Source organism: Carassius carassius, chromosome 1 (assembly GCF_963082965.1).
Source record: "Carassius carassius chromosome 1, fCarCar2.1, whole genome shotgun sequence".
NCBI lineage: Eukaryota > Metazoa > Chordata > Actinopteri > Cypriniformes > Cyprinidae > Carassius > Carassius carassius.
Window position 1 is genome coordinate 34,395,977 of NC_081755.1, and position 19,904 is coordinate 34,415,880.

Consider the following 19,904-nt stretch of genomic DNA (forward strand, 5'->3'; position numbering starts at 1 on the left):
GTGAACTTCACTGCATATTTAACAGCATCTTGTCATCAGGCTATGTTTTACAGATTTTTTATTCTCTGCTGCCATCTGTTGAACTGTAATGACAACAGAGAAAACAGTCAGTGGTTTTTGTTCAGCTGTACAAGACCTTTGTGTCACTGTGCTTGCTTTGCACAATAATACACGGCTGAGTCTTCTGCTGTCAGGCCTGATAGTTTCAGATACACCATACTCTTTGAATTATCTCTGGTGATTTCAGTTCGACCTTTGAAGGATTCAGAGTAGTCATAGCCACTGCCGCCACTATGAACACGTCCCATCCACACAAGTGGTTTTCCAGCTTGTTGTCTGATCCAGTGCATGCTACAGCAGCCAAAGCTGAACCCAGATCCTCTACAGGACAGAGTCAGAGTTTCTCCAGGCTTTTTCACAGTTGTGCTTTCAATGGACTCCATACTTTGACATTTTATGCCTAAAAAGAAGATTGAAAATACTGATTTAATTTGGAATCTGGATACCTTAGATCTGATAATAGATGTGTGAAAACTCAAGTTGTAGGCTGAATGAGAGCAGCAGTAAGCAGAGTGTATTCTTCATCTTGACAGTGGTGATGTAACACTTCAGATCCAATCAGCAGCACATAAATACTAAACAGACGTTCAGAGTTGTTTTGATTTGCATTGGGAGGGTCACAAAGTTCAATTATGACTAAAGGGTCAAACTATTAAAGAACGATATGACAAACCATGACCAGTGTAGGAGCATTTTAAATTGCTCATTTAAAAAATATATATATATATAATAAAGGTTGCAAAGGGGGGTTTCACAGTAATTCCATAGAAGTACCATTTTTTGTTCCCCAAAGAACCTTTCAGTGAACATTTGTTTAAAGAACCATTTTTTGGCTTAGTATGAAGATTGCTTTATCTAAAGAATCTTTTTCACTAATAAGGAGCCTTTTGTGGAATGTAAAGTTTCCGTGGATGTTAAAGGTTCTTCGTGAAACAACTGATGACAATAAAGAACCTGATGTTGTGATTCTAAAACATAGTGATTTTTTTACTCTTAATTAAAATCTATTTTTTAATGATAAGGGCTAATTATAATTAAATTATTGTTAAATTAAATTTTTTTAAATTTAAACTTCTTTTTTTTTTTTTTTTGAGAAAATAGCCTCAAAAGATTGTAAAATATTATTATTAATAAGTTCAGGGAAAAGGGGAAAAAGGATAAATGGGTGTATGTATAATATAGTTGATCTCTAACAATACATTCACAATATTCAGTGATATGTGATATGCTCTTCCCTGAGGTTCTATTTTGAGCTGTGGACACTGATAAATGTAAGTGTAAATGTAACTTCAGGTGATATAGTGCTGAAAAAATGTTTGGTGAATTACATCAGAGATTATACATTTCAGTAAGCTGCAATGCACATTTAAGCATAACATCTGATTTAGTAAAGACTAAAAGATGACCCCCTGTTTATTCTGAGGCAGCTACAGCTTTATCTGGCACACTACATGAAAGCATATAAAAATGAAATCCTTGAAATTGGTCATTTAAATTTTTTGTATACTTAAGTTATAATCATGTTTCTACACATGGCCCACTGCAGCTGAATTAGATTTGTAACTCATTTGATTAAATGCATCACATATGACTTGACTGAGAAATAATGTCAGTTGTATGCATTGAAGGAATGTTTTTTGCAATGATTTCCTTTAGAAATGGTGGGCGGGATCACTTTGGAGCCCCCAATAGCTTTGGGATCTGTATTCTGTCCCTCTTTTCCCTGTTCATGCCACTTTGATTATATTGCAAAGTAATGCACAGTCTAAAATCACACTTTTTTAAAAAAAATTATTGTACTAGAGATTTTGTTTCATACGTTTCTTTCTTAAGCAAATAACTGCCTACAGCTGTCTTTCTCTCTTTCTGTGGATATTTTCGTGAATGCCATTTTTTCTTTTGTGTCACTGTGACTCTCGTGTGCAGTAAAACACAGCTGTGTCTTCAGTCTGTATGTTTTGGCCTGTTATTGTCACAGTGCTGCTGGAAGTGTTTCTGGAGATACTGAACCTTGTTCTTTAGTTTTTCACTATAGCTTAAGGTGGGCCAGGCTTAGTTCTTTAGATTCTGGCTGAGTGAGTTCAATGAGGTAGACACCTGGAGAAAGAAGCATTTGAGTTCAAAACAATGATAAATATGAACATTAATTACAGCTTTGTGGTATTTCCTGATAACATACTTGCAGTTGCGAAAAGAGCAGCAACAGAATCCACACAGTCATGATGTTTATTTTTGCTCTTAACTTTTATTGTAAAAAAATTTATTTTATTTATCTTAACTTTTGCACAAAATATCCTGCATAATTAGCCTGTGCATGAGCACGAGAGATTTGCTTCATGGAAATCCTCTTTCTTCACAAACAAAATCATGTACTCTGATTTGATATTTTGCTTCATGCATTCATATTCATCCCTGCAGACAACTGAAGTATATTTCAAAAACAAAACTGCACTGCACAGACAATACTAAGTAATAGCAGGAAATTAAAGGCAGAACTCAAATTAGCGCTCAAACAACATGTAGCCTGTTGTTTGAGCGCTAATTTGAGTTCTGCCTTTAATTTCCTGCTATTACCACTATAAAATGCTTAGAAAGTATACACACACCACAGATGTGAGGTTATGTATGAGGTTTACATACTTTGCCTTATATGTCATTATATAGGGAAAGTATAAAAACAAGCACACAATGTTTTACCACATTATAGGAGCATGACATACTTACCCATAATTCTGCTTTAATGTCAGTATAGGGGTCTAATGAAGGGTTGACAGTGCTATAACCCAAGAAACACTAGGAGTTTAAAAAATAAATATTACAAACTTACTGTCAGGTCTGGCTGAGTGTCTGTGTTTCTGGAAAAGACAATGAACATTTTAAATCTGCTTCAGTATGTCACTTCTATCATACAACCATCCAACACAGCGTTATACAGCAGCCTGTCATGCCCAGTGAACACAACGATGCAATGTGAAAAATCGCCAAATGTCAATTTGTGATGTGGAGATGGAAATGGATTATGAATTAGAGATGGAGGATGATATTGTGGAGGTCAAAGAAGATGAAGACTCTGAGACTAAAAGACGATCTCGACCAAAAGCTGCAAATCTAAAACACCAAATCCAGCACAATCGCCAAATGCAGCACAAACGCCAAGGTCCTCACAGAGTCCAAGTAAAAGTGAAAGACTACTTACGCTGTTCTGTGTTCACCATCACCTTCTGCAACTGCCTGTTTCTGGGTACAGCTGCATTGACATGCTCCTTGAAGGTAATGAAATTTGTTACAATAAATAATACATTGTAAGCAATGGCTCAGGTCAAACCTGATTCAGAAACTAACTTTTTGACTCAGAGAGCTATATATTTGCCATATATTCTGATCAAATGGTAATTAGATAATAGGAAAATATTCTTTTGTGTTTTTACATTCACAGGCAGAGGTGGGTAGTAACGAGTTACATTTACTTCGTTACATTTACTTGAGTAATTATTTGGGGTAACTAATACTTTTCGGAGTATATTTAGAGATGGGTACTTTATACTCTTACTTGAGTAAATTTTTGGGAAAAAATATGTACTTTTACTTCGTTACTGTGGGCGACGCTCTTCTCGTTACTTTATCTTAATGCAATACATGTTATAAATGCTTCAGTTTATTCCAAACGCGCCGTCTACTTTTCTCTGGGCAATGAGCGATGCCCATTCGCGAATGATTCATTCTTTTGAGTCAATTCTGTTCAAAGGCTTGATCAAACCAATTGGCAAACGAGTGAATTGGTTCATGAATCAGTTTGAATGAGTCGTTCAGTTCCCTGCCGCACGCGCTGAGCGTCTGAAGTGGTTCACTCAGAGTTGTAACGTTTAACATCAGCAGCGTTGAAAACGTGGCTATGGAACTGCACTGAATTGAAAGCAAATCTGCAAAGGCTTTTATTTGCTAGCGATGGAGATCCTTATTAGATGAACACCGCGTGTGCTGTCTACTGTTTAACAGGTAATAACTTGGGCTACATTCGATTAGAGTACACGATACCACTGTGACATTAGTTTGTTGTACGTGTGTGGCTTATAACAGAGGGGAGTCAAGTTGAATGCAGCTTCCAAAAGACAAAAAATAGCCGATTAAGATTTTATTAATTTTAATACAATCACACCGGTGCGAGTACGTTCAGCGAGTCATATTATCAGCTGCTAAATTCAGATCTGTGATTGCTTGCTGGCGCTGAGCCAGAGATAGATGCGTTTATACAGCGCTGCGCATTATAACAAATCACACATGATTCTTTTGAGCTTATTAAAGCATTGGCCAATCAGAGGCGTTCAGATGAGTCATCGCTAAAATGCCGGTGCTTCCTTCATTGCTCACTTACTGAATACCTCTTTCTGGCGAATTCTGTGTACGAATCTGTAAATAAGATATTGATTTGACAGTGTTAACAGGTTCAGTGATTTTAATGTGAGTTTCTCCCATTAAAGTGATTGAAATCTAGACTGTCAGTGAAAATGATCTTTGATAATGTAAATGTTATTTGCTCTCTTTCTGAACAATGAAAGATTAGTAGCAATATTTATATCACATTAACTTTCAATGTTATAATTCACATTTAATATAAAGTCAGTCGTATTAAAAATATGTTATGGCATGACACCTATATCTGTTACTTAAGTAAACAGACAGGGTTTTATAATAAATTACATAAATTGGAGTAAAGGCTGATGAAATATATACATTTATACATGCACACATACATTATATACATTTGATCTATATATCTAAATAAAAATAGGCTCAGTATATATGACCCAAAGTAACTAGTAACTAACTACTTGAGTAGTTAAGACTACTCTTTTACTCTTACTCAAGTAACTATTCAAGACTAGTACTTTTACTTTTACTTGAGTAAATATTTCTAGAAGTACTTTTACTTTTACTTGAGTACAGTTTTTGGGTACTCTACCCACCTCTGTTCACAGGCAATGAATAGGAAGTACAGGAGAGACGTCAAAGGAGCAAAGAAATTCAGCCGCTGTGCTCTTGCTGCCAATATTTGTGCCATCATTACAACCATCATCACCATAATTGTTGTTGCTGTTGTAACTGTAATTGTTAAGAATGAACCTGGTTATTATTACAGTAGAAAATGTTATGTCATTTAAATTTTCAGATTCAGCCATTACAATGAAACTTCAATAGCAAAACTTGCAGCTCTGGCTATATGAACGACTATATGATGCAATCTACATTTGTCTTCATTAGTTTTGCATAAAATGCATTATTTTCTTGTCATTGTGTGCTGCTTATTATTAAACATTGCATTCATCTGTATATGTGTCTTATCATTGAATGTTTGTTCACGAGAAGTATACTGACATTTACCTTTTCAAACACTATTATATAGTGTTATATAATTATATATTATATAGTGTAATATATCACTATATTATATAGTTAAAGCTCTTTGATGATACACTCAAAAAAATGGACTTGTGGCAATGTTCGTTTTACACAGATACGTTTTGTTAAAACAACACAAGTATATTTAGTTTTCCGCCAAAACACAATTGTATTGTGCTTAATCAACTTAAAATGTTTCATTTTCAATTTTACTTAATTATAAATCGTTAAACTAACGTAAAGTGTTTAATTTTGTAATTTAAAAAAAAAACGGAAGTGACGATTTCCAACGCATTTGATGACGGTGCGAAGGAGAGCAAGAGGTACCAGTCAGGTAAGAAAATCTAAAGTTTTTCTTGTGTTAAGTCAAAGTCTTTAATTTCTCTTAGAGTTTCTGTTTTGGGGTGCTTTTGTTTTGCAGTCTAGTATTGTGTAATCGGTTAAGTGCACCATTAATAGATGATTTTGAGCGGTTGGGAGATGTGAAAGCGCACGACTCTCTGTAAGGTATTGACTTGAGTATATATATATATATATATATATATATATATATATATATATATATATATACTTGGGCTGAAACAATTAGTCGACATTATCGACAACGTCGACGATAAAAAAAATGTACGTGTATAAAATGTTTATGAAGTCATTTTTTATATTAACTGAATCTTAGTGTCATTTTTACTAGGTCCACTTCTACTAATTGCACATTTATTTCATCAGAGATCAGACTCTGTACAGATCAATAATTGTGAATAATAATGAATAACTATCATAACCTATATAAAGTATAACAACCTACACCTAGGTACAGGTTAACACCTGATGGCATTTCTTCTGGGCTTCTGAATTACAACAAATGTGTTTTAGAAACACACCGTTATAACAGCCAGAGAAAAGACTAAGACAGAAGTCAATGGTCAAGAGCCCAACTAAAGCAAACACTGATCTCTAACATGGTTACTTCAAATGAATCAATAAATCAACATCTAAACCTTAGTTCATTCTCAATAAGATCTTCTGTAGACGTCTGACAGAAATAAAGTCAGTCTGGTTATTAATAAGTGGAGTTGGTGATGCTGTTTGTGGGGTTGTTTAATCAGATCTTGAGAGATTTCATGTATTTTATTTCAATTGATTTCATCTAAGGCTGTGTCTGAAGTCAGTTGTAGTAGTTCTTGTGTTTCTCTTTTCTACAGTGATTCTGTTTGTTAACAGCAGCTGTTCATCACTAATTCACAATCAGCACTTAGTTAATCACTTAATTACTTAATTGCAATGTACATCTTCTTTCAGTGAACTCAACTGAATTAAGTTCAGAGTACTCATAACTGTTAGTTTTTTCAACTTAAATGGTTTAAGGCAATCGGTTTCCTCAAACGATTTGAGTTAACATAACTTGTCAGGTTTGAGTGACGCTGTGTCTGAAGTCAGCTGTATTTCCTTTCTCTCTTTTCTTCAGTGATTCTGTTTGTTAACAGCAGGTGTTCATCACTAAAGCTCAATTATCACTCAGTTAATCACTTAATTACTTAATTGCAATGTACATCTTCTTTCAGTGAACTCAACTGAATTAAGTTACTTATAACTGTTAGTTTTTTCAACTTAAATGGTTTAAGGCAATCGGTTTCCTCAAATGGTTTGAGTTAACATAACTTAAGGATATCTGTTTACTCAAACCGTTTGAGTTAAGTTTAATTGTCGGGTTTTAAAGTCAAGGCAATCGGTTTACTCAAACGATTTGAGTTAAGTTAACTTGTCGGGTTTTACAGTGTAACTCACAGTTTAAGTTGAACAATATTAGTAATGCGGGTATATTCTTCATCTTGTGAATGTTTCTGACTCTACAGCTTCATTCGGTTCAGCGGGATATTAATACTTGCAGCCTGTCATAGACTCTTTTGAATATGCATAATGAGGAAATGATGAAAGATCACTGAGATTTTCTTTTACACTTACACAGAGGATAACCAGAATCCAGTGTTTGAAGGGCTTATTAACATCTATTACATTGATCTGATCTTTCGATGTTTGATTAGTATGAAATATTTAAAGCTACAGTCTTTATTTACTTTTTATTCACTCCAAGCCTGATATAAACTAGAATGTTTGTGATATTAACTTTATCTCGTGACAGATGAGAACTGCAGTTTTACACCACAAGTTTATTTGTACAACACTGTGCTTGTCTTGCACAGAAATACACAGCTGAGTCCTCTTCTGTCAGACAGTTTGAGATACACCATGTTTTTAACTGTCTCTAATTTCTATTCATCCCTCAAAACTTTTGGCATAGTCTTGTCCGCTTCTCCAAATACGGCCCATCCACACCAGTGCTTTTCCAGGTTGCAGGTTCCAGTCGTACAAAACTACTCTTTACTATGAAAATACCAACATTTATAACTTGCTAGCATTATTGTAGTAAAAGAGATTCATTTGTGAAAGATTTTTAAACCATAAAAATAGACTTCCCTATCTGAAATAATGAAAAATAATTATATTTTATAACTATTACATAACAATATTGTAAATTTTTTATAAAGAAAATACACTAATGTTTGGGTAATTTTTATGAATATTTAATAAGCATTTATGAGTATTTAAACTGCATCTGAAACTGAAGCAGTAATTAGAATTAATGAGGATAGCATAAAGCTGTTTATTTGTGTGCCGAGTGTTAGAGTGGTTTTTGAACAAGACAGTAGCTGCTCTGTGTCACTGTGAGTCTCTGGCGCAGTAATACACAGATGTGTCCTCAGTCTGCATATTCTGTCCTTGAAGAGTCACTGTGTTGCTGGAAGAATCTCTGGTGACTTGAAATCTACTTTTCAGTTTATCACTGTAATATGTGCTACCACCACTACTACATATCATCCCAACCCATTCCAGAGCTTTTCCTGCAGGCTGCCGAATGAAGCCAGTGCAGTAGCTGTCAGTCACTGTATATCCAGAGAGTTTACAGGACAGTGTCAAAACCTGACCAGGACTTAAGACCATAGAATCAGTCTGGATCAGTTCAACACAGTGAACACCTGAGGGGGGGAATATGGTCAGTATTATGTATAACTATGAGTGTTTTAATATGAAGTATCTTTAAAGAAGCTATAAAGACTTACGAGAAACAGCTGCCAGCAGCAGCAACAACCAGAGAGATGAAGAGATCATGGTTTGAGATGAGTGAGAACAAGCTGCTTCTCTTCATCTTAAAACTCAAATAAAGAGGAGGAGGGACTATATTTGCATACAATTCTGCATATGCAACCCAGTAAATGAGTATCTACATTTTTTTCTTTTAGAAGACAGCATTGACATGAATGTATCTGTGACATTAACAATATAACACATTTAAATCAACTTGATATTAGTTTTATCTTATATATTCACTGAAGGTCATTCATATTTATCAGCAATCATGACATTTAAATATCTTATATTCTAGGTAAATATAGGTAGATATTGGGCAGTATATCATCCTCTAGGATAAGATGTCTTCGGTCTGTTTCTTTGGCTCAGAGTTGTCCTGTGCTGCAGCGCCATCTGCTGTTACTGTTGGTGTTATTTTATTATTTTTAATCTATTTTTCCTCCCTGGCTTGTTTTTGTACATTTCAGTGCTCTTCTGCATCATTGTGTGTCTCACACAGTAATATACAGCTGTATCTTCTGTTATCAGACCAGAGAGTTTCAGGTACACCATGCTGTTTGAATTGTCTCTAGTGATCTCTATTCGTCCCTCTACACTTTTAGCATACACTGTTTTACTGGCGTCATACCAGATAACCCCCATCCAGATTAATGTTTGTCCTGCTGACTGTCTGATCCAGTGCATGCCGTACTGTCCAAAATCAAATCCAGATGCTTTACACGAGAGATTCAAAGTTTCTCCAGGCTTTTTAGGGACAGGACTTGATGGGATGGACTCCAAGCTCTGACTGTTTACACCTACAACAACAAAACATAATGGCCTGTCAGCATTATCATATATACAGTACATCTATTAATCTATTAATGAAATCTGAAGCCAGAATTAAATATTATTATACAGACAAACAGACTGTCTATACATACTAGTAAAGCACATCAGGAGAAGTAATAAGAATGAAATGTCTGCCATTTCAGATGATGCAGGAAGGTCAACTGCTACAATCTCATTGAACACTGCTGGTAGAAATACTGTATGTAATATCATTTACATTTGGGTGGAGCTTAAAAATAATAAAATATGCCACTGTTAGTGACAACACTATTGAATATTGAATTACCATAATATTTTGTCATTTAATTTCCATCATCTTTTTTTTTTTTTTTTTTTTTTACATTATATCTATATATTTTTTCAAACATACTTGAATACGAATGCTCACAAGTTCTATATTTTTTTTACATTTTAACAATTTCCGTAGTTCTGGGACTTTCTCAAATCTGTGAAGTACTGTTCTCTGAACTCTTCAGTAAATTTCATGCACTTTTTAATGTTTATTCATTAGATCAAAATATTATTGAAATGCTTATGAAGTGATATTGTGTTTCTGGGTACTGTTAAATAACAATATGTCCTATAAATCATATCTTCCACGTATTGTAAATAACTAGCAAATAGCAAGGGTGAAGTAGTGCAAAATTGATGATTGTTGATTTTTGTTGGTTTCTTTTTTTTGGTGAAATTTATTTTTAGTGATTAGACTTTGGAAAATTGTCAGAAAGACTTAATTTGTGATATGACAATGTTTTTGTACAGGGAATCTATTAGCGTCTGTCACTGTGTTTCTTTGGCACAATAATACACAGCTGTGTCTTCAGCTCGCATATTCTTTCCTTGCAGTGTTATTGTGTTACTGGAAGTGTCTCTGGTGATACTGAACTTGCTTTTCAGGGAATCCTTGTAGTATAAGCTTCCACCACTCGAGATCAATCCAATCCACTCCAGAGCTTTTCCTGCAGACTGACGAATCCAGCCTGTATGCTCACTTGTAACTGAATATGAGACTTTACAGTTGATAGTGAGAGTGGCATCAGGACGGACAGTCAGAGACTCAGGCTGAGTGAGTTCATATGAATCAATACCTGTATAAAATCAAATAATACATTTTAATAAGAGATCACAATCTTTTGATCAACAAAATGATGTATCACACAGAAAATAGATTAAACTTACAGGATATGACTGCCAGAAGCAGCACTAAAGATGAAGAGATCATGGTTTGTTTCTCAGCACAGTTTGACTGAACTGAAGTGATTCTTCACTCCCTCTAGTGATCAGATGAATGTGTAAACTGACTCATGTCTGCTGTTTAAATATGCAACAGGAGATTTACATAATCATACAGAGCTAATGAACTTCACATGCATCACACTGTCCTGGACATGATTTTAACAGCTTTTAGTTTTGAGTTTATTGAGGTCATTATTTACAGGGATAGAGTCAATGAGCAGAAATGTAAACAGTTTGCAGACATTGTGACTGTAAGTAATAAAAACAAAAATTAAACACCAGCTAAACACCTAGAAGTGAAAAAAAAATATTGCTTATATTAAAACATATATGACATTAAATTCGGAAATGTGGACTAGCTCTAAAAAAGTGTACTTTTTTCTATTTTATTTTACTTTGGTTAAAATGTATTTTATTTCAAGTAGGGCTGTCAAAATTAACACCATAATAATGAATTTAACACAAAATCATTTTAATGACACTAATTTTATTTATGCACGATTGACGCAGCTCACATGTTCTGTTTAGGCCTACAGTAGTTTATTTAAAAAAGAATTTCTCAGAAATAGAAGTAACTGAAAGTGTTATTGCATGTTTGTAATTTTATTATTTTAGCTATAGGCCTATGCAGCAAACCTAGATCCAGTAGGTCTTTTTACGGAGCTGTATACATATATATAAAAATAGGCTATATATTATTAAATTATACATATATAGCCTATCAGATTATTTTATTAAAAGTTTAGTGCTTGTGTTTATCACGTCTTTTTTTTCTGTTGCATTTGAAAACATTTTTCCATTATACACTTTTTTGTTACCTTGTTGTGAAATCTTAGCATTTATATGCATATGCAAGTGTAACAAGAAATAAAGTTATGTATTTTTGTACACCAGCTCCTGTCTTTGTCCTTTTAGCTTTGCATGAATATCTCATTGGTCTACATGCCTACATATTGTCCTGGTTACTGATAGTTTAATCAGGCATTTGTCCATTTCTGGGCACAGTAAGGCACCTGAAGACCGCATGAAGCATCTCTAAAGAAGCTATGAAGACTTAAGAGAAACAGCTGCCAGCAGCAGCAACAACCAGAGAGATGAAGAGATCATGGTTTGAGATGAGTGAGAACAAGCTGCTTCTTGTGGAGGAATATTTTGCATGCTGTTCAGCATATTTCAGTATTATACATCTGAATGGTTTTGTGAAGTCTGTAAATGTACTTTGACAATGTAACTCCCAGTGAACATACACTCTAAAAACTGCTGGGTTGAAAACAACCCAATTTGGATTATTTTGACAACCCAGCGCTGGGTCAAAAAGGGACGTACCCAACCAGTTGGGTTACAGTATTATGTTTAACCCAGCATGCTGGGATGCTTTTTTATGGTTTAAAATTAAAACATTGCTAGGCTAAAATTAATCAAAATTGAGCTAGGTATTAAACCCACAAATTTTGATCATTTTAAAATCACTTTTACATACAAATTATAACTATAAAAAGGCAAATAATTATTAAAAACAAGAGAAAACAGTCAAAAAGTAACATGCATGTCAGAAGAAATGTAGAAAAGTATGGCACTAACAGCTACAGATTTCACAAATAAAGCATTGAACATTTGTTGAGTATAACTTTTAAGATCAAATTTGACTTTTATTGGTAAATTTTATATATTGTATAAAAATATACAAAATCACTATTATACAATAATTGTACAATTAGTTAAGTTCTTTACAAACTATTCTGGCATGACAGTACACAAATAAACCACAACATTAACATTGATATTATAACATTTCACAGACGTGTGTGTGTGTGTGTGTGTGTGAAAGAATGTGAGCATGTGTATGAATGACAGTGTAAACTCCATTTCTACTAAATAACACAGAACAAGCATTAACAATTTGTTTTTACAAATTACACACTTACAGTTTGTTTCATAGTCCATGAATACAGATCGTGCATCACTGTCAATTTTTTCATGATCTCTTCAGAATAACTGATGTAGTCATTATGAAGCCCCATCAGCACAGTATGTGACATCTTCTACATCATCCAGAGCAGTGTCCTCCTTTAAAACCACTGGTGCATTAATTTAGGCCAGGGAAAGAATATTCTCTTCTTTGACCAGCATTCATCCCAGTCACCGCCTGTTCTTCATCAGTGGCCTAAAAAGAGAAACACATTTTGAAAAAAGAAAACATTTAATTAAACTATCCATTTTCAGATGTGTATTGACATCCATAAGGACAGGTTAATAATCTGTTTAATGTCTCTGTCCACAGCGCTCCAGAATGCTATGTGAGGGCATTAGATATTGTTTGAATAAATATATTGCTTTCAGAAAACTACTTCTTTACTGAAACATTAAAACAGTCATGACATTCACTCATATATTTTCATGTACGTGGAGGGCTGCTCTTCAAAGGGTTAGTTCACCTAAAAATGAAAATGTACTCTCCCCCATGTTGTTCCAGACCCATACAAACTCTGCAAATTTTTGGAACACAAAAAAATATATATTTAATATTCTCTCAATTTATGTCCTTCATTGCTAGTCTGGGAGATCAATATTTTCTTTTGAACATACGTGTTCGCTATCATATAATTTAAAATGTATTCATATATAAATATCAGAATGGATAACTTCTACAATAACTCTGTGTTTAAGAGGCTAAATATATATTATATATTACTATAAAAATATATTAATTTGTGTTGTAAAAACAGACAAAAGTCTTACAGGTTTGGAATGACATGCAAGTAAATGATTTTTTGTGTGAACTATTCCTTTAAGAGGGAAGACCAAGAATGATGGGTTACTGACGCCACGCTGCAGCAGACGGAGACACTGAAGAGGGACTTCAGGAGCCCGATCAAGACGGTACGCATCACATCGCCCACAGCGCCGACAATCATCGTGTCAGGACCACTGCCCACATATCGACGAGGACACGAAAGGTTCAGTAGACGTATTGCTTTAAATTAATTGTTATTGTCATGGTGTAAAGAACAGAAACTGCTATTTGTTAATAACTGGAATCTTTTCTGGGAGTGTCCTAGGCTTTTTCATGCTGATGGTCTGCACCCCAGCAGAGTCGGAGAGGAGCTGCTCTCTGACAACATCTCCAGGACACTTCGCTCCATGTGACTAGTAAGACAATTCTCTAATAACTATTATAATGACTTTTGTTCTCAATGATAGAAGTACTTGCACTGTCCAATCTATTAAGACTGTGTCTGTTCCCTGAGAAGTGGAATATACATTTAATGTAGGATCTAGAAAAAGTCTTATCATGATTAAACCATTTAAAAATAAATGAGCAAAAAAAATTCTTACAATTTGGGCTCATAAACATTAGATCAGTCACACCCAAAGCAGTTATTGTAAATGAAATGATCTCAGATAATAGTTTTGATGTACTCTGCTTGACTGAAACCTGGCTAAAACCAATTGATTATTTTGGTCTAAATGAGTCTACTCCACCAAACTACTGTTATAAGCATGAGCCTCGTCAGACTGGTCGTGGTGATATATAGTGATATTCTCAATCTTACCCAGAAAAAAGGATACAGGTTTAACTCATTTGAATTGCTTTATTTTTGCTATTTTTAGAGATAAATGACATCTTTGTGTTGCATTACTTTTTATTCTATGTTGTTTAATGGTTTTTATTATAATTGCTTTTTTGTTTTATAAATTATAATATCATTATTATAAAATATGAAATTGCAGATAATTGCTTAATGTTACACTGTCAGATATGCAAAAGAAATCTTTTGTATCTCTTGCTCTGGCTTCTGTGTATAGACCACCAGGCCGTATATAGATTTCTAAAAGAATTTGCAGATTTTCTCTCAGACCTTTCTGTTGATAAAGTGATAATCATCTGATATTTTAATATTCACGTTGATAATACAAATGATGCATTAGGACTTACCTAATGACTGACCTAATAAACTCTTTTGGAGTCAAGTAAAATGTCACCGGGCCCACTCATCGTTTTAATCATACACTAGATTTAATTATATCGCATGGAATCGATCTTACCGATATAGATATCGTACCTCAAAGTGATGATGTTACTGACCATTTCCTTGTATCGTGCATGCTGCGTATCACTGATATTAACTATATGTCTCAGCGTTACCGTCTGGGCAGAACTATTGTCCCGGACACCAAAGACAGATTCACTAATAACCTGCCTGATTTATCTCAACTGCTATTTGTACCCCAAAATACACATGAACTAGACGAAATGACTGGCAACATGGACACTGTCTTCTCTAATACATTAGAAGCTGTTGCCCCCATCAAATTGAAAAAGGTTAGAGAAAAGCGTACTGTGCCATGGTATAACAGTAATACTCACTCTCTCAAGAAAGAAACTCGTAGTCCTGAGCACAAATGAAGAAAAACTAACTTGGAAGATTTTAGAATTGCGTGGAAAAACAGTATGTCCAGCTATAGACATGCCCTAAAAACTGCCAGGACCGAGCATATCCACAAACTCATTGAAAATAACCCAAATCCAAGGTTTTTTCTTGTCATTATCTTTAGATCACATCCCAAAACCATTCAAGCTGGTGGTTATTAAGCCTCTTATTACGAAAACACAACTAGATCCTTGTGAACTGGCAAATTATGGGCCCATTTCAAATAATCCATTTATGTCTAAAATTTTAGAGAAAGTTGTGTCTGCTCAATTGTGCTCCTGCCTGAATGTGTTTCAGTAACATGTGGTTAGGTCATGAGACATTGCAGGTTTAATGAGTGGCCGAGAACGGATCACAGCATTTCACAGTTTGCATGCATAAATCAAACACAGCTCTGTGAACACATAGAATCAGTGTAGTATTGGAAACACATGAAATTGTACATTTTTAATTACAACCTAACAAAGGTAGAATGTGCATTATAATTGAATATTTCTATGCGATGGAATGCGGTTGATCAGTCAATATCCATCACCATATGTGAATGAGGAAGTAGTTTTTGTATTGCTTTGACACTGAACTCATTCACTGTGACTCTCTAGCGCAGTAATACACAGCAGTGTCTTCAGTCTTGAGGCTGTTCATCTGTAGATACAGTTGACTGCTGGAATCATCTCTGGACACTGTGAACCTTCCCTGAACTGACTGGGAATAGGAGATTGGAGAACTAGCTGTGTCAATGTATGCAATCCACTCCAGTCCTTTTCCAGGGCTCTGTCTGATCCAGTTTAAATAAAGATCACTGAAAGTAAATCCAGTTATTGTACATGTAAGTTTGTGAGACTCTCCTGGTTTTTTAACCACTGCTTCAGACTGAGTGAATGTCTGACATTCAAAACCTGTGGGAAAAGAAACAATATTACATGTAAAGAAAGTATATTGTTACATCTTTGCACTGTTGTTGTTTGTGGTGACTTACGTGGTAAAACGTTCAGAAGTACAAATAAAAGAAACTTTTTAAACATGGTGTATGTTAAGTTTAAACCAGAAAGATAGCCTTTGTTTCCAGAGTTCAGATGTCTGTTCAGATCACAAAGATGAACTGTCACATTTAAAGAAGTAAGCTGATTTGCATATTCAAATCACAACTGATTTTATAACATGCTGACACATATTTGGACCAGATAAAGATTTTTTTGGTTAATGTTTGATCTATATAAACAGACAGCATTATTTTGCTATTATTAGATATAAATGCCATCTTTGTGTTGCATTACTTTTCATTCTATGTTGTTTAATGGTTTTTAATGTAATTGCTTTTTGTCTTAATATGAAATATCAATATTATCAAATATGAAATTGCAGAAAATTATCTATGACAGTATAAATTCACTTGATAGATTACCAGTGTTGGGGAGTAACTAGTTACATGTAACGGCGTTACGTAATTTAATTACAAAATTATTGTAACTGTAATTAGTTACAGTTACTACGAAAAAAATGAGTAATTAAATTACAGTTACTTATGAAATTTTTAACGATTACAAAGGGGATTACATTTGAATATTTACACACATCCACATACAGATTTAACTGATTTCTTTCCCAAATTGCACTGACTATTCTGAAATATACCGCCCTAATAATTTCCGGGATGCGGAAATACAGTCTGGTTCGTGGAATCCCGTCATAAAAACGGAATGCCTAACGCGGACGGAATATGCCACATTTTGGATGACTAAATCAAAAGTAGGTCAGTACACTTGAATCAAAACATGACATGGACTAGTGTCTGTGAATATTAAGCCCCAAAAATGCAATATATGACTTGCACATTCTGCGTGTCTGTGGAAATCAGGCGCGGACTGGACACCGGGAGAACCGGGACGATTCCCGGTGGCCTGACAGCCGATTTTGCCCCACTATTTAATATCATTATTGTATACTAAAGCGATCATTTGCGAATCCGCCATTTGATAATTAAATCTCGAATAAGTCATGAATTGTTAGTCATGACTCGCGCGCTCTCCGCGCCTCCGCCAAACGGTTTGGATCAGACTCAGAGTAATCAATGCGAGAGAGAGAGAGAGAGAGAGAGAGAGAGAGAGAGAGAGAGAGAGAGCGAGAGAGAGAGAGAGACAAGAGTGGACTGTGGAAGCGCACAGCTGGAGCAGAGAAGCAGAACTACTGTTCAGGGTTTCAGGTCAGTTTCATCTGTAAAGATGCTTTTTTGTCTTTGTTTTTTTATTTATTTAATCAAGCAGCAGCACGTTGCTCATCAGTCATCACTCAAAATACTATATAAAGGACATCATTATTATCTGTTGTAATGTTACAGTAGGAATTTAGCTGAAAAAAATTCAGATTTTTTTTATAGGTTTAGGGGGAGCTACGAGAGACAACACCACAACCCTTACGAAAATTAACATTTTAATATTTAACTATAAATCCAGAGAAAATGGTTACTATTGTTTAACTGTGGTAACCAAAAATGTAAAATTATTTTACAAATGTATTTATTTAAAAATAAATACAAATCCATTTGTGTTTTCAACCTCTGCCATCTCAATATACTGTAGGAGTACACGAGCACATAAACATAATTTCTAGAACTGCTCTGTGTCACTTCATGTGCATTTTACTTATTTTGAGAAAACTATCATCATATACAAAGAGACAGCAGTTTAAAAAAACCCACCAATGTTTCAGGAGTTTATTACACAGAATACGTCACATGCTTATTAGATAAGTGTATTTAAGTTGATGTATATGCTTTCATTTATTATTCTTTAATTTTCACAAATTTAGAAAAGTAATCAAAAAGTACTCAAAAGTAATTAGTTACATTACTTTAATAAAGTAATTGAAAAAGTTACACTACTATTACATTTTAAACAGGGTAACTTGTAATCTGTAACCTATTACATTTCCAAAGTAACCTTCCCAACACTGTAGATTACTGCCATCTATTAGTGTTTAAGCAGGCGGCTCACATCTCTTATAGACCTCCTGACTCACATCACACAGACAGAATAAACACTTCAGTTCATTTACTGACACAGATCTGACGATCAAACCCTCAATGCTGATCAAACAGTGCTGAAACTACTATACCTCTTCTGAGACAACAGCAAAACTTTGCTCTCTTCTAATGGGATGAAAGAAAAATTATGCAAAATTTAAAGGATTTTACTGACTTTCTGTTGACTTTCTGGTTATAGTGCTTATTTATTTTATCTAATTGTTTTTATTATTTTATTGGGAAATTGTTGTGTTCATGAAGATCAGTGAATATCAGTTAAAGGAAAAAAAACATGATAAATACTGTAATGTCAATATGATGATGTTTTTGTACAGGGAATCTATTAGCGTCTGTCACTGTGTACGTTTGGCACAATAATACACAGCTGTGTCTTCAGCTCGCATATTCTGTCCTTGCAGTGTTATTGTGTTACTGGAAGTGTCTCTGGTGATACTGAACTTGCTTTTCAGAGAATCCTTGTAGTATAAGCTTCCATCACTCCAGATGACTCCAATCGACTCCAGAGCTTTTCCTGCAGGCTGACGAATCCAGCCTGTAGCATAGCTAGTAACTGAATATGAGACTTTACAGTTGATAGTGAGAGTGGCATCAGGACGGACAGTCAGAGACTCAGGCTGAGTGAGTTCATATGAATCAATACCTGTATCAAATCAAATAATACCTGTTAATAAGAGATCATGACATTTAAAAACTGTCAACGAGCTTTTGATCAACAAAATGATGTATCACACAGAAAATAGACTAAACTTACAGGATATGACTGCCAGAAGCAGCACTAAAGATGAAGAGATCATGGTTTGTTTCTCAGCACAGTTTGACTGAACTGAAGTGATTCTTCACTCCCTCTAGTGATCAGATGAATGTGTAAACTGACTCATGTCTGCTGTTTAAATATGCAACAGGAGATTTACATAAGCTTTTAATCAAATTTACATGCAACAGAAATATTAATGGTAGGCTTCATATGATGTATTGCTCTCATTAGAGACTCTATGACATGTTTTGTTTAGTATTTTTATTTTTTATCTTATTGACATGAATCAATTTTACATAATGTTCTTCCCCAACAATTCTAATTCTTTTTAAAGGCTTGAAATAATTGATAAACTGTATTCATAAAAAAAAACTTGTGACAGCAACAATAGCAATAGTTCAGTAAAAGTTTCTTTTGGAACTGCATTAGAAGGTTTAAAGGCCTCTATTGCAAATTGTGCCCTGAAAAAAAAAGTCACTGTAAAATATTTAACCACTAACAAAAATCTACACATCAAAAAACACACTTGTGTTAAAGGAGTCAGACATGCCTTTGTGCTGTCATGTTTGAGCTTTTATAGTGAACTTCACTGCATATTTAACAGCATATTTTCATCAGGCTATGTTTTACAGATTTGTTGTTCTCTGCTTCCATCTGTTGAACTGTACTGACAACAGAGAAAACAGTCAGTGTGGTTTTTGTTCAGCTGTACAAGACCTTTGTAATACACGGCTGAGTCTTCTGCTGTCAGGCCTGATAGTTTCAGATACACCATACTCTTTGAATTATCTCTGGTGATTTCAGTTCGACCTTTGAAGGATTCAGAGTAGTCATAGCCACTGCCGCCACTATGAACACGTCCCATCCACACAAGTGGTTTTCCAGCTTGTTGTCTGATCCAGTGCATGCTACAGCAGCCAAAGCTGAACCCAGATCCTCTACAGGACAGAGTCAGAGTTTCTCCAGGCTTTTTCACAGTTGTGCCTTCAATGGACTCCATACT

At 34.7% G+C, this 19,904-nt stretch overlaps 2 protein-coding genes and 3 gene segments (V, D, J or C); 2 read left to right on the top strand and 3 right to left on the bottom strand.

Moving 5' to 3' along the window:
- aldh3b1 (aldehyde dehydrogenase 3 family, member B1) overlaps window positions 1–19,904 on the top strand; it is a 139,343-nt gene that overhangs the window by 67,833 nt on the left and 51,606 nt on the right. The gene's annotated exons all lie outside the window — the stretch shown is intronic.
- Window positions 3,074–5,251, top strand: si:dkey-204f11.3 (uncharacterized protein LOC100034401 homolog). Its single transcript, XM_059529454.1, has 2 exons — window positions 3,074–3,330; window positions 5,037–5,251. Exons 1-2 carry the CDS (start codon window positions 3,091–3,093, stop codon window positions 5,217–5,219), a joined length of 423 nt encoding a protein of 140 aa, XP_059385437.1. The 5' UTR covers window positions 3,074–3,090; the 3' UTR covers window positions 5,220–5,251.
- Window positions 8,106–9,663, bottom strand: LOC132119506 (Ig heavy chain V region 914-like). The segment is given in 4 exon segments: window positions 8,106–8,492; window positions 8,577–8,669; window positions 9,233–9,401; window positions 9,528–9,663. Coding segments are annotated over 2 exon segments (366 nt in total).
- On the bottom strand, window positions 10,216–10,762 carry LOC132146897 (Ig heavy chain V region 914-like). The segment is given in 2 exon segments: window positions 10,216–10,523; window positions 10,615–10,762. Coding segments are annotated over 2 exon segments (351 nt in total).
- Window positions 18,474–19,556, bottom strand: LOC132119578 (Ig heavy chain V region 5A-like). The segment is given in 2 exon segments: window positions 18,474–18,787; window positions 18,899–19,556. Coding segments are annotated over 2 exon segments (351 nt in total).

Bases quoted from the DNA above. Each gene is read 5' to 3' on its own strand.
- si:dkey-204f11.3 (XM_059529454.1), top strand. From the start codon at position 3,091: ATGGAGGATGATATTGTGGAGGTCAAAGAAGATGAAGACTCTGAGACT. The intron at 3,331-5,036 runs GTAATGAAATTT...CTCTGTTCACAG, and splicing joins CATTGACATGCTCCTTGAAG to GCAATGAATAGGAAGTACAG.